This window comes from Hesperophylax consimilis, chromosome 4 (genome assembly GCF_061612785.1).
Source record: "Hesperophylax consimilis isolate HC1 chromosome 4, BYU_Hcon_1.0, whole genome shotgun sequence".
Taxonomy (NCBI): domain Eukaryota; kingdom Metazoa; phylum Arthropoda; class Insecta; order Trichoptera; family Limnephilidae; genus Hesperophylax; species Hesperophylax consimilis.
The window spans coordinates 29,689,783-29,713,545 of NC_142839.1; the positions used below are offsets into that span (position 1 = coordinate 29,689,783).

The 23,763-nt window shown below is 34.6% G+C and overlaps 1 protein-coding gene across 4 annotated transcripts in view; it reads left to right on the forward strand.

Annotated features, from left to right (window-relative positions):
- Window positions 1–316: 316 nt before the first annotated feature.
- Window positions 317–23,763, forward strand: part of LOC149424508 (protein spire-like) — a 36,673-nt gene continuing 13,226 nt past the window's right edge. For 3 of the 4 annotated variants that reach the window (XM_089651637.1, XM_089651638.1, XM_089651639.1), the window contains exons 1-3: window positions 2,560–2,998; window positions 10,795–10,910; window positions 23,336–23,486. In XM_089651637.1, the coding sequence (XP_089507763.1) occupies window positions 2,815–2,998; window positions 10,795–10,910; window positions 23,336–23,486 (451 nt within the window). In that variant the 5' untranslated portion in view covers window positions 2,560–2,814. Of the gene's footprint in view, window positions 685–2,559; window positions 2,999–10,794; window positions 10,911–23,335; window positions 23,487–23,763 lie in introns of those variants that run through there. The other variant, XM_089651641.1, reaches the window with a different exon arrangement.

Sequence of the window (23,763 nt, forward strand, 5' to 3'; positions counted from 1 at the left end):
CAAGGTATTTAATCGTTATGCGACATAAGAATTTTCATTTAATTTCATAACAATAGCCGATAACACTTTTTGTATTGACGTACTTATTCGATAAATTATTTAAAAAAAAACGGAAAAAACAATATATGCTTATTTTTACCCGGAAAAGTAGCTTTATTATCGAGACTTTATCGCAGAATTTATCAATGAACATTCCCACCGTTGCGCAAATTATGATCACCGCACCTCTTACGCGACTCTTGTGTTCGCGGTAATTCTTCGCCGTACTGGTTAGTCGTATCTCGCACCGTGCTGGTGGTAGGTACCCGTACACGTTTAGTGTTCCTCCAACCAATCTACGTCAATACAGCCTGAAGTTATCCTTTTACCCTATACAAAACAAAAAAAAAGTGGTTTGTGCTAAGTGACAATAAAGTTCGGCAAAATAAATATACTTTTCCAAAAAAAAATTGTGACTGTTGATACAATTGTGTTGACTTTTATAATGTTGGATGATACTTTTGTTTGTTTTAGTTTCATTTTATGTGTTATGTATAATTTTTAAAAATTGATAATAACTATTCAATGCATCCGTGTAAACGTGCGATCTTCTGAAATAAGGGTGCTTCATATTTTTGCGCAGGTTATAATACACATTTTAATTGGATTAAGACAACGTGATCATGACGATGGACTTGGTGTTAGGTAATTGTGCTTTTTATAATATTTATATATATATTTCTTCTTTAACAATGTTTTTATAAATGTATAAAAAAAATACAAATGAAACACGGAAGCATTTTGTTTCAAGTATATCTATTCAGAGGGTCTTAATAGTAAATACGCGAAATCCACTTGCAAATGTTGAAGATACGTTGCAGGACTGTTCCATATTTATATATTGTATTATCGCTTTTGCAAAGGGGTTTTTCTGTGATATGTTCTTCTTTATACTATTTATTACTCGTGTAGATTTCGTACAATAATTTTTTTTATGTATTATGCAATATATGTTACAATTTCAATGCAAGTTTATTACTGTTCATATTAATAATTATGATATCAATTTTACTAACTTTAGTAACCTTTTCATTAAAGTTTTATTTGGTGTTCTGTGCTTAGTGAAAAAAGCTCTAATATATTTACAGATTTTAAGAATTTAACGGTGATATTCTTTAACATTCAAAACATTTACCCGGTATAATTTTCAATAGTGCGCAGCATCTTTGTTACTTAGACGGTATTCCCTGTTGGTAAAATTCACTAGATTATGTTTGTCTGTAATATTATTACCTCCAGTGCACGAGGGATGAAGTAATACTCGTGTAATCGCATACTTTAGGTTATATCTCACAAGACTTGGTTGAGGCAATACCACAATCTTGGGCGAAGGTACATTTCCAAACCGCGAGCGTGCTTACGGAGAAAGTAAGAGGCAATCATAACTCTTTTTATGATTCCTTTCTACGAAAAAAACATCTCGTGATAACCGACGTTAAATCCCAGCAACCCATTATTGAATATTTAATCGTACCTCAGAATATGTTCAATAATGCAAGGTACCTACTTATACCGTAATTTGGTCTGTGACAAATTGTTAACTATTTGGAACGAGATCTATTAATTATATTCGTGTGCAGTTTTTTATTCTAGACAAATGTTGACCTCACGGTCACTTTCTCTTCCTCTTGACTCTTAATCGTCTGCTTAATAATATATTTTCTGTTCCCAAATGACTAAAGCATTTTTTTAGTGTGGAGTAAGTAAGATGAAAAGAAATACTTAAAATTAAATGCAACACTCGTGATTATATTTGTGTTGCATTTTTGCAAAAGTTTTTGAAAGTTTTAAACACATTACCACCATAAAAACAGATTTTATCGACAAATATAAATGCATCGTATATTCAAATGCTTCAGATACTAAGTCCTATTTGCGCATTGATAATAATCCGTGTGTTTTAGATAAAGATATTGATTCAATTATATCTCACTATTTCCATAGAAAAAATAAGCAAATGGTTTCATAACAATGCTCGATGTATTATTTCAAACCCCTTTTTCGTTTGCGATGATTTCCTGTGTTAATAAGAATCTGAATGCATAAGAAAATAATAATTATTTATAGGTATATTGAAATAGTTTCCCTCTTGTTTACCAACGCGCTGTCTACCTTGGTTTTGCTACGTAGTAGTTACGTGGGAAGGTCTAAAAATAAATAAAAAAGCAACAGAACCCGACAGAGCCATAAATTCTGTACATAATATAAGTAGTTAAAGTTTTCCAATGTCTGTTCGGTACATTTATCCGTGGATGTGATAGTTATGTAAACCACGATCCACACGGCATTGCGTTGCGAAATGTGCTCTAGTAAATTGAATCAAAGAAACCGCTGTCGGCCCACTGGAAATTGGCCGACCTACGAATAATGGTGACATTTCCAAAGTCGGAGCGTGGATCAAGTCGCTATCCGCGACCCTTGGCATTTTGGGGATGGGTTGGAACGCGCCTGGTGGGTGAGTAGTGAGAGGAGCGCAGGCGCCGGCGTCGGGACGTCGCGCGGGCTAGGGGTTGTCGGGGCGCGACGTCAGTCCCCCCGCGGCCTCTGTTTACACCGCCCGTCATGACTCACCGCTCGCGGTTCAGTGTGACCGCGTGACTCGTCGCTGCAGCAGAGGCCCGAATACTTCCGTGACGCAAGACGCCACTCTGCGAGAGTGAAGAGTGCCATTGTTCCGGGCCTGACCTAGTTACTAGTTACTAGTTGCTAGTTATGCCAACCGGTCTGGGGCGGTCGGGGGGGCCCTAGGGAGGGAGCGAGACGGTGCCAGGACAGATGAAGGATTCTGGAGGGAAAAGAAGACTCCTGCTGGTCGGCGGCGCCCCCCGCGCTGTGGAGGGGCTGCACCCCCCCGTGGTGTCCCCCGATGAGCCCGTCGTGGACGTGGCCCAGGACAAGTCCTACTGGCAGTCCACTGCTTCTACTACTTCTACTACTTCTACCGCTTCCATCGCCAAAGGTTAACAACTTATTACTCTACCTTCCAAGTTAGGGTTGGTATTTTCAGATGGTGGCTTTCCCCGTCAAAGCTTAGATGTTGTTTTTTACCTTCATCCCGATTGCGAACAGCTGATTTGTAACTTGTCGTTTTGAAAGCCCCCTGATTTTAATTTCAGTTACTGGAACTATTTATGTGAGATTGTGACACACAGTCGACATGTCAATTACAGTATAAAAATTTAATAACGTTAATAAGCTGTGAAAAATCATCACATCATCTTCACATAAAATTTGAAAATGGATTACCTACTAAAAAAAACTTGTATATTATTATAGTTTATTTAGGAATCACCAGTGTCTGAATTGAATTTCGTTCATCACTGTCATTCGTTAGGACAGAATGTGTATGACAAACATTGTGTCTCAACTTAATTCACAAATTAAGATATTAACCAAAAACACAAACATACCATAATTATTTCAAAACGAAATGGCAAATGACGCCACATTCCAATGATTGTACCCGATTTACATTCTAGCGATTGTTTCCCATGGCTAGCTTGTTTCCCCACAGATCTTTCTGTTTGATTCGCTGTTTTGTTATAATACTATCTCACGCAAGTAATAACAATTGATTTGGTCATTGATATTGCAACCATCGTACATAAGACGGAAACATACTTGATGAGGTTTTATACTTGATTTAATTCACAGCGACGATCCTCCGTTCTGATATTAAATTTAATTTTAGTTATTTCATTTTTCTTTGTAATACTGACGTTTCCTTGAAAAATGTGCTTCACGTTGTGTTATATAAATATACATCATGCGGTCAACCTACGGCCCCTTATCAGATTTTCGGGGCCGAACCCTTAGCCCTAATCTTACGGCAGTGGCGTAAAATCATAAATCGACTAAGAGGGTTTTCTATTAATTGTAGAAATATAATTGTTCATGTATAACCTTGTTGAATATCAGCATTATAACACTCCGGCTTAAATGAAATGAAAAATCCAACATAGTATAATATTTGCACAACACTCGCTACGGAGGTTGCCGGTATATACCATATCAATTTTTATCTATTTTTAATAGGTACAGAAAACCTCTCTAATCTTGATACGTTCCGATACACCTACATATATATGCGTTTACACCTTTCTTTTGCCACATCCATTACCAGTAGCTAATTAGATTAATTAGTGATAATTCTCTAAGGAACTCGATCGCTTGATGTCTACTTAAACTTTTTTCATCCCGTTCGTCTATGGCTCGAATCTGTCAAATGTTTTTTTAAACTACCTATCTGCTATAATATAATAATTATAAGCGTTATAAGAAAATATATTAGAAAGGACTTCTTGTTATTACACTTCCCCCTACTGAATCTTCATCAAATTTTGAAGTCTGTATCTATCATTATTTGAGCTATAAAAATTAATACGTCTAGACCTCCAGGCGCCTGACACCTTTCTCTTTGGCAGTTACGCCACTGCCTTTTAAAGGGTGTCCTCGCGTTGTATGCGAGCCGCGAGGGCCACCTTCAGCTGGCAATTATTCATTTTATTAATAGGTCAACTCCTAAAACCCCTTAACGATCGATAGTTAAAAGGGAAATTCGAACAAAACACGAGGGAGTTTTACTCCCCCCGTTTTGGGAAAGAAAGCGCGTGCATGACTGGCTGCATCTTTTATATAAAAAATCAATGCTTTGAAAGTATTATACTAAAACACCCCTCTTAACCAAGCCTCTAAGGGCGGAGTTTTAACGAAGTAAACAGTGTGACTCATTATAACTTTCATGCTCCGTGCTTCAAGAAGAATGCAAAGTTATCCAGTACTTCGGAATATATTTTCCTTATTTCTAAAAGAGTACGTATTGTACAAAAACTCGCAAGAAAAGCGTTTCACAATATGTTTTCCCACACCTCTACGTAATTTCTGTATATGGTAACAATGTTTGCCATTACTTTATTAACTGGGGTATTGCTGTTATTTAAATAGTTGAAGATAATAGTATGCTGTTTATCAAGTATCATTGTACATCCGATCCGTCAATAGCTCCGCATTGGTAGAATTTATTATTTTTAAAACGATATCAATTAAACCACGCAAACAATACATCCTTCTGGTGTCAATTTTCTAACATTAATCATCAATTTCGATATCAAATTAATATTCAAATTTTACCCAATTTATTTGCTTTTGTTTACCCGCAGGTTTCATTTTAAATTTATTTTTCTTATATATTTGCATGCCGAAAACATTTTCCCGTTCGTAACGCACTTTCTATATTACGAACAATTCCCATGAGTTTGTTTCGTTGAATCTAATTTATAAAAAAATAAGACCACGAAATTGATACTTTATAGTCGGCGTTTATATTTTAATACAGCTGTTAAAAACCGATTTCCCGACAAAATATCTTCATTTTCACATGTTAATTAGAACGGAACGATTTTCTTGAGATAACATACATCGCATTCTTCCGTTGTAAAGAAAACTGTACTTATCAATATCGGGGAGCTATTAAATGTTTGATATCGTGCCACTAAATGCCACGTTCAATATTAAATTACGTACCTATCTATTACTTTAAAATTAGTGCAATATGTTTTCTAAACGTTTTTTTACTCATATTCGTTAACCAGTCATTTTTCCATGAAACAATCCAACTTCTTCTTCTCAATTCTATTTTAATTATACTGTATTTCTATAACTTTTCAGTTTTTTTTTAGTTTCGAAAACCCATCAATATTCTTCATTCCCATTGATAGTACACGGAGAAAAATGAGTATATCTGATTTATTAAAATCCTGTTAATGTGTGATTTCCTGATAAAGTATCAGTCCATTCAGAATATATAGGAACACGTGTTCATGCAAGTATCCTTTTCGTGATTTGAATTTTTACGAACACATTTTTCGCCGTCTTCATAACATGTTCGCGTTTTACTGATACTTTGTTAGAAAATCTGTCAATTTATTCGTTACAGGCCTGCAGTTCCGTTTTCTACAGGAATTATTATAATTTGACCCGATTTTAATAAATTAGAAATATTTTACATTAGTAAGTTTTCTTGTGTACGAAGTTATACGGCTAAGACAAAATTATTTTAATTTTTCAGTGATTATTGTGGTTTTAGAAAACACAGCATGCTTTTAAAAAAGTTTTTTTTTTCTTTTTGGAGATAACGGTAATGATCTTGCTCATTTTAAATCATATCAAAAATTGAGTGTCTGATACTTGTATCTGAGAGCTCAATCGATTTATAAACCGGATTAATATTAGATGGATAAGCATTTTGTATAAATTAGAAGTCTTGTAAGATCTTTCTCTTTTATCAGATTTTAGCTATTTGTATCTGTGATGCAATACAATACTGTTTGTTTTCGAATTTTAATGATGTGAAACCTGCAAGCAATAGTGCGCAATGCAGCCATTTGCATGCAACACCGTACCTTTAAGTTGAAAGTCACTAAAAGCTTTGCATTTTGATAGTGTGGTCTAAAGTGGGTCGGCGGTATACAAGCTGCACACTGCGTTACCTCACTACTTTACCTGCGGAACGATAAAAGTCGCTTTGCCACGTAATTCATCATCGAAGGTGTTATCTCGCTCGTGCATATCTCAGAGGCTACTAGCTAGTGGCTATGACTTTATACAAGGCCTTTCCCTTCGTACATATTATTATGTATCTCAATTTTCCTATAGAGTTATATACGTATTACGTCTCACATCTCAAAGGTCCTTGGTAACGAAGCCTTTACCGTATGCTGCAAAATACGTACCGATCAATTCAGGCAGACATTGGGATTATATTATTATATAAATGTACCCATTCTCTTATCCGCTACTGTAACTAATCCTTTTCATCCCGTTTAAACATTTCAGAATATGGAAACTGTCAGCTCCAATCCCATGAATTTGGAATATCTAATATCTAAGCGAGTAATCTTATTAATTTATCAGAAAAAGGTTGTGCTTTTGCAAATTTTGGTTTATTGGAATCTTCGCAAGATTACTAACAGTATTGTAAACCTGAATTAATATAATTTTTTTGTACATTAACCCCACATGTGAGGCCCTGAGGAAAATAATTTCCCTCGGGGCATGTCTTCTTTTGAGATGCTGTATGGTGGGTCTTTTTTACGGAAAGGAAGGAGAGGAAATTCTGTGAATGTAAGTAATAATTACATGGCATTTATATAGCGCAGTTTAGTGTCATTTCACTTCAAGTGCGCTTAACTATAATAAACTTAAAAACGGTAATTCAGTATTAGTGGTCATGTTCTTAAAATTATGCCTACAGTGTGCCTTACCCAATACAGATCTAATAAACACCCACTTAATAATACTTATACATTTAAAATGATTTGCTTCCGATAGATTTTTTCATAAACGTTACGATGAGATGTAGGTAGGTATTTATCAATAAAGGCTTCTTTCTTCAAATCTTTATTGATTATTTCATACTCTCGTAAGCATTTTACGTGGAATGTTTTTTGACAGTAAATTAATTGATCGTTTATGCCAAAAGGATCCTGTATATATAAAATTGATTACGTCTATTAAACAACTTTCTACAACGTAATGTTGCTACGAAATATCAACATCTATTTAGAACCGCAATATCAACTGTCGTCAAACAACAGATTATCATATTTATATGTTCTGATGTAATTATTTATATTGTTTTACTCGTGTGTAGTATGCTTGAAAGGTTAAATTAAACTAGAATAAAATACTAAATATAGAAGGAAATAAATCAAGGTCGTCAACTTTGTTACTTTCACGGTTTAGAAAATTTAATTTCGAGCATAAAACCCACACATATTATTATATTTATATCTAGTGCATATTATTGAACATTTGTGTATCAAGATTGGGTAAATTCGATATCAACATTTTAAAGGTCTATCAAAACTATAACATAATGATTAATGAAGTAACATTCAACGCTGCCTTATAAAAACGGATATTGTAGTTTGCATTCCTCAATTGGTTTCCCTTTCGCTAATGTTGATAAATAGACCAATCTTGTATTCTAGTCACGAATCTTTTATTTGTAGAGAACATTAAATACGGTGATAAGGCATTTCATAGAGTTAGTTGTACAAACAATACTGGTATCACTGGTGACCAAGTTTTGTGTAATTTGGAAAAGCAAAGAGATAACTTGCTGATATGAAATACTGTTTTGTATTTAAAATCTGGTCAAATTATTCGTTTCCTGTTAAAAATGGGACTGCTGGCCTACAACGAATGTCTAATGTCTAAAGTATCAGTCAAAAGCCATTTTTTATGAGGACAACGGAACACGTGTTTACACAAATACTAATATTGACATACTGATATTGTCGAATTCCGTCGTGATATTTATTAGAAAAGAACACGTGTTATATTCTGAATGACTAATATTTTATCATGAAGTTGGCATGCTGTCACTTTTTTAACGGAATCATTTTTCTCCGTGTGCATATTTTACACTTTAAACCAACTAATCCATAATATCTCACTGTCTTGATATAACATAATCCTTTTTTTATTACATCAATTACATACAAAATCCTTGTCTGCTTTTTAATACAGAATGAAGGCGTGAAAAAACATTGGATTTTTTATTATTTGTTTTATGGAATGTGGAAATAATAACTGAGTTGTCTGAGAGGTTAGTTCCTTCGTCGCCAACACGATTTTCCCGTTAACTCTGCCCAGCAAATTTACAAGACCATAATTGCTATGTTATGAAGGAATTCAAAATGCCTTTGGTGTCTCAATATCTTTAGAAGTGCATCCGATGTTTTCCACTAAAAACATAATGCACGTATGCATGGTCACAATCATAATACGTTTTTATGAACTTATAAGATGCATATTCTTGCACGTCGTTGAAGTCTGATATTTTAATTTACCCTTTAATTAGTCCCTTTAAAGATGTCGTTAACATAATGACATGTAACGAATGTACCTACTCCAATCACCATTACATGAACTTTAGAGCCTTAATCGTCTAAAAGTTGTTTTATTTCAAGTTTATTGGTTTTCTTTTTAGTCAAATGTCACGACAACTATTCAGTTTCTACGGCCGGTTTCAGCGGACATACGAACTCGTATTTCGCTCGACATGTCTATGTAGATTGTCTCGGTTTAGTCTTCCGTATGTACGTGACGGAGCCTCACGAGGCTGACTTTCAAATTCAACACATGTTTGAGTGCCAATAAACACGATTCAACTGTTTTGGACTGAGGAAGAAATACCATGGGAACACAACACAAAAAAGGCTGCATGAAAAATAATTAACAATAATCCACACAACAATAATTATTAATTGCATGATAAGCTTTCATGGGAATGAATTATGATTACAGTGATGAATATTACTTTGTATATTTAGGCCCCAAGGTATTAATTTCTTATCGGACTATGAACATAGTGATTTACTGCAGCAAGGCATATTTTTATTGACTTTTCTCTTCAGTTTTGATTCCATCACTGATGTTATATCCTAATAAAAATATTGTTTTTAAGAGAAAATAGAGAAAATCGTGCATTCAAGATATAATACCTGTCATTTAAATGATCTCCATCTAAAACTCTTGAATTAAATACCCATAAAATATAGATATTCTTCGAGTATACTTCGGTGAACTAACATAATTTGACAATAATGTACCGTTCTATGGTCATTATAGAGTTTTTTTATTCGACTGCGATGAGTCAACGACCAATGATTTTGCCGAAAAATGGCCATCAGACTGTCATTACACACACCATGACTAGTTCCAGTTACCAATACCTACCTAACTAGCTCATTTCTTCAACTTGGTGAGCACGCAATGGAAGATGGAAGTATTGATGAGATAACGGTTTCACTGAGATATTTTTTTGCCTTTTCTTGTATCCATCAACTTGTTGTGTCCAATGATCCCGATTCTTGCGCAATGCAACTTGAATAAAATCTTTACTAAAGTAACAATGAGAAAATAATTGTGGCGTGCTGTGTGGTAAACATTCCAGACAAGAAAGCACCATCAAACATAAAAACAAATAATTATCAACATGCGAACAGCATGTAAACATTAATGGCATGCAATTATATATTTGTTTAATTATTATGACCGCGCTATGATACAGTAGTGCGTAGGCCACAACACAAAGAAAACTCAGCTAGACTTCGCAAATACGTGACAAGAAAAGGTGTTGGAATAATAATATTAAAAACACTCGTCAGTAGGTAGGTAGGTACCTGTCTAAATATAAATAATGAATTATATAAAAACAAAAGTATATTGATTCTGAAAGAACAATGTCAGATGTGCAAAGTAACCGCTTTGCATGTCCGTATTTCCGATGTTATTCTTAGGAAGAGTTGAAACAGTTGCTAGTCAGTGTTTCAACAAATAATCAGAATGAAAAATGTAAGAATAGTGCGTAGGTAAATTAGGAAACATTGAATACAATTGCCTTATTTCATGACATGAAAACATCGCTATTTATGGGTGACTTTGCATTCATAAGAAAAAACTTTCGAGTCAATCACTGCTTCAATGTTTGGTCTCCCAAATTACATCAATAATAATTGTAGCTGTTCTTCCCTAGTCTTTGAATATTCAGAAAAATAATTGTAGTTGTTCTTCCCTAGTCTTCGAATATTCAGAAAAATTACCTAAAATAATTTATTTAACAAAAACGAGCAGCATACTAACTTCTTCGCCTATTTTGTAATCGGATCATTTGATGTTATTTAGTTTTAAATAATGTACATTTTGGCATTTTTTGTGGTCGAATCTAAAATGAATTGTTTGTTTCAGCTTCAGCCCCCAGTCCTGCTTGGCGGCGCCCCCGAGACGAGGAACCAGTAGGCCCGAGCGCACGCCCCGCCAGGAGACTTATTAAAGTTGACTTCCAAGACTTTGGACCTTCAGACGTAAGTTTATTCATCATTTTTTCACCCCTACTTTTAATAGTTCTGTCAACAGTAGACTTCACGTCCAAACAAGTATGATTCCAATTTTCTCTTATTCAACCCCTTAGGCCTCTCGCATATTCTGTCAGAAGGTCTGAGTATTCCCGAGTTGCAGTAAAATTCAAATAAATGGAGTATTTATGAACGTATCCGATAGCTAAAAAGTGTTTTTGAAGTGTGGTGAAATACGTTATCTAATTTTAAATCTTCTCTTTTAAACCGAAATTTCATAGTCAATTATAAATCATATACTTTATGTAATTTATTATTACAATTTGTCTAAAGAAACTTCATTATGTCAATGGCAATTTTTTTTTAAACTTTCTTCAGGCAGGAAGGTGCCATAATGTCCATAAATTTGAAAAAATGCCAATAAAAGGGTCCAGAAATAGATATGACAATTTCACATTTCAAAAAATAATATTTACTGAACCATTAAAACGGCCACCATCTTGAAATGGAAACGGAACGTACAAACAAATTTTCAGACAGACGAAATGCAAAACTGTCGAGTTAAAACAGGACTTCGGCCATGTTGATTATGTTTGCTAATATAAATTGGATAATGTTTTTTTAAGGAAAGTAAAATAACGAAGAAGGATAACAACGTTATAAAATTGAACAAGTAAATGAATTTCAAATTTATTCACTTTCAACTGAAATTTGAGTCCAATTAAATTAATAATGAACCTAAGAAGAATCTCGCACCCAAGTTATAATGAAACACTAGCGATACTGTAAGAATGCGAACTTCTTTATAAGATCATCGAGTTCAAGATGGTTTCTAGTCCATTTCGGATTTATAGATTTAGTTTTAAAACAGAAAAACAATATTTCATTATTTATTTCCGCAGATACGTAACGTAAAAGAATGCTTATCTCGGATGTTGAAACTGAAGTCACGTTATTGGGTATATAGTTAACCATAGATTATGATGTTATCATTCAATTTCCTTCGATATAAAGGAAGATCGTGTTCAAATATCGAATATCCTACACGTTACACGAACATGAACCAAATCTATTACGTTTGTGAAATCGTGAAACGTTGGCATTATTTGTCTGGTTCGCGAGTATGTTATCCGTTTTTCAAGGCTTCACTTTATTCTGTAATGAAAGGCATTTGGCATTCTCTGCGTTAAACAAAGCACATTTGTGTTTCTGGCCTTATTATACTAAAAGTTTAATCAGAACTTCACGGTACATTTCCTTTCAAAGCACACAGTCCCACACAAGAATAATAAAGATAATGCCAAATCAACTGATGCGAGATATTTTATTTTTGCATGTTTAGGGAAGTTTGCCAAAATTACTTTTTTTGTACACGTATATTCGATCTAGGTGTCTCCACATTGTCATTTGGCATTCGTAGCTTGAGTAAACAAACGCAAATTTTTCGCGAAGAAACTGCTAAACAATGCATTATTTCATGTCTTACCTTGCGAAGAAAAGTCCCTACGATATATGATCTTGTTCTCAGATCTAAAAATATATTCTTCAATGTTTCCTTGCAAATTTAATGTTCGTCTACTGCCACCTTGTATGGCTTATTTATTGATTTCTCGAGATATACATACTTAGTGAGACGTATAATGTTAATTAACCTGTCGGTGGCTGAGTTGACTATTGCGTCGGGTTCCCACCCAGAGGTAGTGGGTTCAATTACTGGGCTAGCTAATTCTTCCATCAGTGCACAAGCAACATCTGCCGCTACTAATGATGGTAATAGATTTTCAAATATTATCAGTTTATTCTTAACCCGGGAATGTTTGTCTTTCTTCATAATGAATTTGTAATCGAAATAAATTTGGAAACTTTATTCTGATCACAGCGAATGTCTAAAAAAAAGTTTAACGATTTCTTCGTCAATATCGTTGTTTTTTGAGAAAAATTGGCTGTGTTATTTATCTTAGCTAGAAAAAAGCATCTGGCCTTATTCTTCGTTTTATGCCAAAATTTCGTACAAAACTTCAACATGGTTTTATCGTGAACAAATTATTTTCGTGTCGGAGCGATTAATTTTAAACATTTTTTTAACGGTTTATCGGAATTACATATTATATTTAGTTTATGGCCACAATTAAAGAGTCATTCTCTAGATATGAAATCTTTCACGCGATTTCCAATATAAATATTATCCAACGCAATCTTCAGCAATCAGTAATTAATGTATTACCTATATCCATTTTGATGGCAAACAAGTTGTCGTTTGAATTTAATGTCTTTTTATTTCGTTTAATATACCTACCTACAAAATTGTCAAAGTGATTAGTCAAATACTAACTAGTGCAGACAAGGTATTTTTTCAACATCCTTTGAAGTGTATTTGCAGATGCTGTAATCATAGGTTGAATTCCAGATTAATGTCCCGTGGAGAAATTGATTTGATTCCACGAAAACAATAGAAGCAGTCGTGGTTGGCACATCTGCTTTGAACTTTTCAGGGACACTCAGCGGGTGCTTAGGATCACAGGGGCCTAACTACAAAAAACGCTTGGTTTCGGTAAGGCCGTAGTAAGGCCAACTAGGAACACGAGACAAAATGTAACATTCGTCTGCAATACATACACAACCAACTATCAGACACACTCGCTAACCAATAGGATGCATGATCTGGGCAACAAGTTTGGGGGTACTATACCAGCACATTGTTGAATACTATAAATTGTAGTAGCGTTGCTAGTTTTAGTGATTTGTCTTATGTTAATGTTACAGATTTTACTAATATTGTTTCATATTCAGTTTATCAGTTTACTGTTATATCAAGCTTTAAAATTGTTTTGTATTATAATTTTCGAAAGCTCACTAGGTATATTCTGTTCTCAAAATCAAATCTTAAAACCAAATAAAGTAATCGTATTTATTAGTGACACGAAGCTCTATCTCGTACATCCGTTTAAATTATACAGTTGAGCATGCCAGTTGGGCATATGAGCATTCCAATCCTTATTTGCGTTTATATCTAAACTATGTTTTTGTAGATAGGCCCCTATGATCCTAAACCCCCGACTGATGGCAATGATTAGCCTTTTTCATTCTTTCCCACTGACGCACTTAGCGACCAGAATCCACATTCAGAAAACGAAAATGCCAATTATTTGGCTTTTAAATTTGCATTAGAATTTGAATGTAATCTGTTATTTAGTTAGCTATACAAAGAGATTAAGAAGGCGGATATTGATGTCGTAACGTTTCATTTCCTTTCATTTTTGCAGTTAATTAAGAAGTCATAACAGAAACTGTTGGTCGTTTAAAAAAAGTTGATTGCGCTGAAACGAATTTGCACTCTGTTACCAGCAAGTATTAAAAATATCTATTGTGCTCTTTTTTCTCTTTCATTTTTTTTTCTTTCTTACGCTAAAACGTATCTATATACCTATAATTGGAGAAACCTTTCATCAGACATTATAATTGTAAATGCCTCTCTTTGTTATTTAAGTATCATGAAATAGTTAATGGTTTTGTTTATTTAATTAATTAACCTCATGGATACTGTATTTTTAACCATTTTATGTATATTTTCACCTTGACTCGAAGTTGAACCATCAAAAGTAGGTACCTAAGTATTTATTTAATTACTGGTAAGCCGATTATTAACTTTGAAATGATCTCGAATGACACAAATGCGAATTTGTGAGTACACAGTTTAATCAACACTATATTTCACGTACTATTTTATATCTATATAAATAAGAGTGTCTGTGGCGTGGCGGACACCGAGCGGGTGGCGAGGATTTGATTTGTATACAAATCTACGGTTTTATTCGGATATTGATGAACATACTCGACATTCTAAACAAGAGGAAGGTCACTGTCTATGTCTGATTAAAAAAAATCTGTGTGAAGCCCGGCCAATGCCGGGAGCTTCAGCTAGTAATAGGTATATAAAGAAGAATGTCCCGGGCGGCACGGTTTTGTTTTTTTATACATATCTACAGTTTTATTCCGAGATTGATTAAATTTTGCAAAACAAGATAAAAGGTCTCTGTCTATATGAGATTTCGAAAAATCGCCCCATCCCCATTTCGCAACCCTTAAAGTAGAATTTTGATATTTGATGACATTTTGCACACTTGAGATTCATAATAAGGGAAAAATTACTGTCTACGTCGGATTTCGAAAAACACTGCGCAAAGCCCGGGCAAAGCCGGGAACTTAAGTTAATAATGTTATTATTCGTGGCTTTTACTCTTACCGTGTGGAGGCACTGTGCGTGAGCTTACAGGCTACATCAGGGCACAGGCACTCGAGCCAAGGCCTGTCCGATGCTGGCGCAATTGGAGTAGTCTGCTTCGGGGTTGCCGACTTGCCAAGGCGCCAAGGCGCTGATAATAACACAGCCTTTGTATAACTCCTAATACAGCCCTTGAGGTTTTTACTAGCGCCGGGCTAGTTGAAGGTTCAGGACCGGCCCTGGACTCGAGCACAGGTTATCTCACGGCATAATTCAATAAGTCGTAGGTAAGGTAATTCGCTTTCACTAAGTCCCTTGGCGTGCTATACCTTTAGCTGCTATTACTCGCGGCCTACAAGAGACAGGAAGTGACAGTGACGACTGACGACTGACGACGACCAGTGAGCTTTGAGATATCCCAAGGCGGATTACAGGCGAAAGAGCAACGAACTTATTAGCAGTGTTGCCTGTGGTGACTTTGTTGTGCTAAAATACTGAACATAACTGTGTTTTGTGCTATATTATTTCATTTTGATTATTTAATGATGACATAGAAAACATTCAAAAGATTTTCACTCAAAGTTGCGTGAAATTCACTGATGGTCCGCTTGTTGGGCGACCGTGTATACCAGTACATAAGATATGACATATGAGGTGATTTTGCATAAAAACGGCGCTATACAAATCATCCAAATATTATTATTATTACTAACACACTGTATCCCTTCTTGTCCAACCTGTGATTATTTATTTACTAGTGCAGCTACTATTGCTTGGAAGAAAACTATGCTGACCATTACACCACCAACTACTTATTGTAAGAACGCTGACATATTTACTTTAATGTGTACTGAAAGTATAAGAATTAAATACTTTTGAATTTTAGAATGTTACCTAGATACATCATAAATTAGGTTGTTTATAATTATCTACTTATTTATTTGTGAAAATCGTCAATACATTTAACAATTTTTTACTGCTATAAATTCCCGAAACACATAAAAGAAGAGTTTGCGATTTAAAAATAGAATTTTGTAAGTGGAGATTGTTGGTTGTGAAGAAAGGATTGTCAGAAGAATATATATGATGCGAAAATGATTGAAAGAAGAAGATGGGGCAACCTGAAGAAGCAACCTGATGGCACGATCAAGTGAATCAAATGCGTATCAAATATCGAGTATCGATACAACAGAAGAGAATGTATAAGATGATGTATGAATTTGATCGAAGCGGTGCGTGCTCTCTGTCTAGCTTATTTGTCTTATGTAATGAGTTATTGAGTTATTGTTACAGTGGGCACTAGGGTGTCCCAGGACATAAGGAAGTTTTTTTTTTCATGAATTTAAATATGCATACCCTCTTATTTTATTCTATTTGATCCCAATAATTCATATAATAAATATTATTTTGATTAAACACCGACAACCTATGCCGACTTAATGCCAAACATATGGTACAGAGTTAATATGGAAGGATTTTCAACTTTCATTTTTGTCGGATAAATAAAATTTAAAAATGCACAAATGTTCAATTATGTAGTATTTTATATTTAAAAATGGTTTATTGATTAAAATTTTTCTTCGTAGTTTGTTTTTTAGAGTCAGGATAAATCTTCCGATGTTCCTGAACGCATCGTAACAAAAATTATTTTTGTTCCTCTTCGACCGTGAGATTAAGCCATGAAAATCTTGAATTGACTTAACAGTTCTTTCAGCTGTATCATTCACTATCCTCAGCGGCGACACCTTCTTTCTGGCTTCTTGATACGAAGCATTATTTGACCACATCGTAGGGAATTCGTTAAAAAAAGTGGCATCTGTTTTCAGACGATCAAACAAATACTTGCTCTTGACTGAAATGAAGTCGTAAATATTTTTCTCTGAAACAAAAGTCACTAAATTATGCAAAAACCTCAATACAAAACATAATTTAAACTACTTAATAAACTTACCATACAATTTACCATCAAGATCTTCCTTCGATGGGATGTAACGTTTGTCATGGGTTGATAAATTATTTTTTTTGATATTTCGAGCATTTTAAGCAACAGCGATAAAATAGATCCTTCATCGGTCAAATACCATAACTGCTTACTGAACAGAAATAAAGCTGCCATTGAGATGTTTTCATCATTTTTTTCCTAAGCCGTCATCGATTTCAAAAAGCACAAGTCCTGGTAAGGTGCTTTAACTGCTATAATACACTGTAACCATGGCTTGACATAGGATGTTACTATGAACAGGCAAACGTCTAAAAGTGCCGCCTTATCCTTACCGGTAATTTTAAATTGCGCACAAATTAATGATATTTTCAAGGAATAAAGCGCCTTTGCCATCCATCGAGCACCTGCAGGCCGAATCTTAAATTTTCTCGCTGTATCTCCTCCTAAAACTATCACACAGAGCTCTAAAAACTCTCATTAGTCATCTCCAAGTATTTTTGTTGTCAGTGCAGTACGGTAAAAGTCAAGCAAATCATCGATTTCGGAAGCGGTTAGGTGCAATGTAAGATTTTCTCTGTAGCACTGAATTTTATCGGGATCAACATTTTTACAGTTATCTCGAAACTTTTTGAAGAGTGGTATGTCCGGGCCTGTAGTTACTTGACTGATTTTTACTTCAAACACAGCTTTTAATAGCAACTATGGCTATATTTGGTATACATTGACAGTTAAATTCACTTTCCGGATATTGTAGAACAAAACTTCAAGAACTTGTCCATTAGATGGCAGTTTAGAACCCGATATTTGGTGTTTTACGGCTCCTATTAAAAATATACTCTTTTTAGAATTGCGTAAATCTAACAACATCTTGCCTGAACGAGTGATTTTCGTTTACTAACAAAATAGCAAGTTACTACAAGCTCATCAACACGTTTGCTCGCTGGCGTCTTAATGTACAAGTACTGACATCTTTCGATGCAAGTCGGCACGGGTTGCAGTTGTCCAAAGTAAACGAAATTTTTTTATAAGTGTTTTGTCATTATTAAAACAAAAATAGAGGGTATGCGTTCAAAAATAACAACTTTAATTTTTTTGGGACACCCTAGTGGGCACGTAAAAATAAAATAACTGTTAATGGTAATCTCTCCAACGTCTCTTTAAAATTAAATTTGACTTAACTTACTTTGAGCTAATTTGTAATCTTCTTTCGCCCGCCACTTAATAAGGCGTTGATGTAAATTTAGACGACTCTGTAGTCGATCTCAATGTCTCGTCGTAAGTAAGCAATTAAACTTTTCAGACACCGTCCCTTCAGAATTATAAATTATTTTTGAGGTTAGGTTATTAATAATAATTACTCAATCATTGAGGGATTCAATCCACTCCCCAAATCACCGATAATGTCCCCATGGGGTCCGATGGGATTATGGCATTCCCGATTTGGGGAATGTTTGAGACTGAATAAAATGGTAAGGCGGAGCGGATGGGGAAGAGTAATGTGGTAAGTACTTGGCTATTCAGATCTGGTCAATCAATACAAGTAAAGCCTTTAAAAGCAACTTTCGAATTCTGAAGGGTGGCCTCGCACCAGGAAGATCCAGAGAGTTTATTTACTCCAAAAAGTGCAATTTTAATAAAAAATATACCTATATATATTATTACGAAATCTCTATTTCAGTGTATAATAAATAATAAGAAATTTTATTTCGATTAAATATTTCTGATTACCTACAATTTATACTGAAACTAATATGATATTAATAAGTAGTAATTGTTGATTGAAGTACTAGTACATATTGAATTATTTGGCGTGTTGGAAATAAGCCAGCGTAGCTCAGTGGTCCAGAGCACCTGACCGGACATCAGAAGGTGCGTGTTCAATTCCCTTCGGCTGCATTTATTTTTACTCGGGAGATATTTTCAATTTGTATTAGTATTTCGGATGACCAATTATTGCTTATAATTATTTGTTATCCTTTATGCTATGCATAAAACCTTGTCTTATAAACATTAGTTTATCATTAAAAAATAATAATATTTGACAAGTCAAAAATATTTCACCAATAAATGAAGATATCATATGTCTCGACGCCATCTAGTTATTTCAGGCGACTTTTACTGCTTATAATAATTTGTTATCCTTTGTGCTACGCATAAAAAATCTTGTCTTATGAGTATTAGTTTATCATTAAAAAACTAATAATTCAATTCAATAGTATATTATAGTTTATGAAATGTTTCTTTGATCTACGTAATAGAAAAACGCCAATTTCTTCGGCCTACTTTGCCTTTCTTAGCGCATTTTTCCACCCACGTGACAACTGAACCTCCTTCCAAAAAATCCATAGGCAAAAAGTGACAAACCCAATTTATTTTCGACGCATCTGGGACTCCCCTCCGACAGTAATAGACTCATACGACCTTTTCAATCAGGTCTTTTTTTTTTTCTTTGTCTTTTCCCTTTTCCAAACCAAAGGCATCACAAATAACCCATGACACGCCTACGTACTTTAATCTTTTATTCGCATATGAATAATAATGGTGAGAAAATCACTCGGGTCTACACATTATTGTATCATTACTTATGACTTATGATTTATGTCAAGGAAACTTTTCCAACAATGGATACCGAATTACGAGTGAAGTAATTATTCAATTTAAACGTTGAGATTCAATAGATTATGAAACTATTAATAAAATCCTTAATCTTAGAGTAACCATCTTACTATTTGCCATTTTTAGTTTTAAGAGAACTTTTTTGTTGAATTCATACCTTTGTGTTGCAAAATAGGAAACCGCTAATAGTGAATACTTAATAATTAAAAAAAAATGTTACTTCAAACTTCTGTTGTGTATATATTATTATTATATGCTAAAATTATGTAGATATATATACATAAATAAATGAATATTTTTATTTTATTTCATAAATCGAAGTTTTTTATTTTGGGTTTTTAATGGACTTAAAATTACTCTGCCGCAGTAAGGAACATATTAATTCTTTTTTTGTTATTTGTTTTTGGGGTGTTATGCCTTGTTGCGATAAAATATAAATAACACATCTGCCCTGATGATGGACACTGCAATGCTGTCCGAAACGTTGGCTAATGAAGGAGTTAGCGCAACACGGCATAACACCCCAAAAACAAATAACAAAAATACTTTTGGCCGTGAAAATCTTAAATCATATTAATTCTTGTTTTATATCCCGTATAATATAATCTTTAATAGGCCACATAGATTCAAAAATCTAGTCATATAAAAAAAATAACGTTTAATAGTTTGAAAGTAATTACATTTGTAGGTACTAAAGCCTGTGATATGTGACTTTCTGTTTAGAAACGTGGTATGGTACAGAATTTTCCGAATAAAAGCTGAGCCGTTTCGATTAGTAGGTTATTAATCACCAGCTGCCAGCTGAAACATTGACGTTTCGGGTTCAGCAAGGAATACTTCCCGCCCACGAAATGGGTCACAGCCCTCTGCCTCCCGCCCTGCCCTGCCGTCCCGCCCCGCCCTGCCCTAGCCGCCCCTATTCCCTCTGCCACTATAGCTACAGGCTACACCGTGCGGCCGATCGATCTGCGGAATACACTTACCAATTCACTCCAGACTCAGTAGAAATCTTTCGCGGGTGTATGTTTCGTGCCGCACTGCTTCGTCCACAAGCGATTTGTCTCACATATCCAACTCTAAATTCTACTACGGATGCTCTATCTTACCAGTGGTAATGTTTCACGTTTCATATTGGCATAGAATCAAAATATGCAAGCTTTCCGCATTAAACTTTCTACTACCCTCTGCATTTCGCGTATGTTGTTTTTGAGGTTAACTTTCGGCTTTTTCTTTTCTAGTTTCGTATGTCGGAATAACCTAAATTGTGTGCAATATATTAACGATCTTATTTTGCAACTAGACAAAATAAAACCGCACTCGCAACAGAAAGTTAATCATTCACACATTTTAGAGAAATCGAACCTTTTTTATAAACAAAAATAATACCAGGCGATAATAATTATTAATGGTTTCTTTGGAGTGGTTGTGCTTGTTGTACTATTGGTTTGCAACTACCTATTTTTTATCATTATAATTTGCGTGATCGATAGCTTTTACGACCCACATTAAACTGTAGAAAAAGTTCACATTAACTACTCTCGCGGAATCGCATGTCAATACTTTAAAAAAGCAATGATTCGAAAGAATTTTTTTCGGTTTGAGCCAAGTCTGATTTCGACAGATTAATTTATTTTTTCTCTTTCTTTAATAAAGCATTCTTCTCATTCTGACCTATATTATTTTGTCTCTCTCGATTTATATCCCCTCTCTCTTTCTCTTGCAGATTCCTATGTTATTATAGTCTGGCAAAATGTCAAAGGTTATTCAGAATCCCTGGGAAAATTAATATTAATAAAGTAGAGAACGTAGACATTGATTATATTTGCTTAACGTGTTCATAACCGACTTGGAATGTACGTAGTACTAATATAATTGAGAAACTTGCATATTGACGCACTTATCAGATGAGACTGAAGTATTTACCAACAAACAATGTAACACAATACATAAAATAATATTATATATTCAAATATCAAAGTAAACTTTAAGCCCAGCGTGGTTTGATCCGATTATTGGTTAATACGCTATTTGCTGTCCACCTCCGCAGGCAGATTATTCTAAGGATTACAATTCCGTACTTGGCCATAATTTAATGCGTGAGCTTATTTCCATTTCTCGTGTTCGAGGCTTTCGTATATTTTCCCCGATCCATGGAAAATTTGATATTACTCTTACGTAAAAACCAACGACGAAATCGTGCTCAGGTTTTACAGTAATTATTCAAGCTGAAAAATGTTGTTGTCATATTAAAATTAGTTTATTTTTAGGTAGACAACCTAGTAAATACGTGTACCTACTCTTAGATACATAACAAAGTTATATTGATCTCGCACATTGTCAAATAATCGTATTTCTTTTATCGGTTTTCAGTTTATTTGTCTTTGTTCTCCGAGTATTTGGGGCACAATTCCTCGAAATCATCTCAATACTCTAGACTAGACTTTCAGCGCAGCGCCCATGAAAACTCGCCAATATTATTCCTTTGTGTTAATTTATACAACAAGTATTGTATCAGCCCTACAGGCTTGACATTGATTCCCACGAGGCCTCTGTTATTTCATGTTTATGATAATGTAACAATTCTGACATTGCTGCCAAACGAACACGTCGAAAATCCGAGTTTAAATTAGCTTGCAGTAGAGCTAGGTGTCCTTCTGAAGGAACATAACTAGTCGTTGTCCTTGTGTGACGTCACAGTTATTGCAACCCTTTCTTTCGTTGGACATGCGCGATGTAACTGGTTTGATTGATAATTTGAATTGGTAAACTTTTATTTATTGACACAAGGTAATTTAAAAATGTTCACACTATTTAGTCTGATTATGCTTTCAATTGATTAGATGCATATTTTTATGGATTGATAACTGAATCGGATTTGATAATTACCTCCAATTGTATCCGCAACGAATAATAATAATATTTGGATTATTTGTATGGCGCCGTTTTTGTGCAAAATCATCTCAAGGGCGCTGTACGAATATATTATACATTTCTACAATTATCTATCTTATTAAGAGTAAATTTGGTATACTTTATTGATGATTTTAAGGTATTTTTTTATACCTCATACAAAAAACAACAAAATTATACAGGGTGTATCGGCACGTACCCGACAAACTTTAACCAGCTATTCCTTAGCATATTTGGAGTAAAAAATCTTATGTGCACTTTGCTGTCCGGTAACGTTTTTTTTAATAAAAAAAATTATTATTCATATTTTCACCACATGTCACCACTGTTTTATCCTTTTTCAAAGTTTGAAAACCCATCTGGCAATATTTTATTCGAATTCCGTTGAATAATGTACGTGTGTACCTATATTGGCGCGCTTTTACAATCACAACGAAATGGCACGGCACCATTCGTCTCATTTTTAACTATTATTATTTAGTGTGTGCGAAAGAGCGAAGACGCTTTTCGACATACTTGCTTATAGCAGATGTTGAACATGAAAAGCAATGCCAATGACAGTGATGTAGTGTGGAAATTTTTAATTTTTTTGTTTTTAATTGAAAAAAAAATGCTACCGGACAGCAAAGTGCCCATAACATTTTTTACTCCAAATGTGCTAAGGAATAGCTGGTTAAAGTTTGTCCATTGGTAACATTATGCTTCACAAAACCATAAATTTTATAATTTTAAATTAATTTCCAGGACGACGATGACGATGAATTAGAAGAGGTGGCTGCTGCCCCTAAGGTCCTCGCAACTCCCCCTCAACCTTTACCTCGCAGCTTCGCCAAAGGGGGCCAAGCCAAGACCTCCACCCCTAAGCCCCCCTCACCAAAGCCCTGGAGGAGAACAGGTCAGTTCAAGCTTAAAGTTAAAGCCCTAAACATTACCTAATGCTGGAACACGCCGTGGCGTTCACAAACTAATGTATTTACATATTAATGTACCTATTATAAGAAAAATTGCAATGTATTCATAATTGTCCTGTCACGCCGGTAATTGTTGTTTGTTATAGAAACAAAACCACTTTCGTAGAAGTAGATTAATTTCACATACCCTTTATATTTGATGTAAATAACCAGGCAAAATTTACTTTTTAATTATATCTACACAGTGTTTTGACTGCCTAG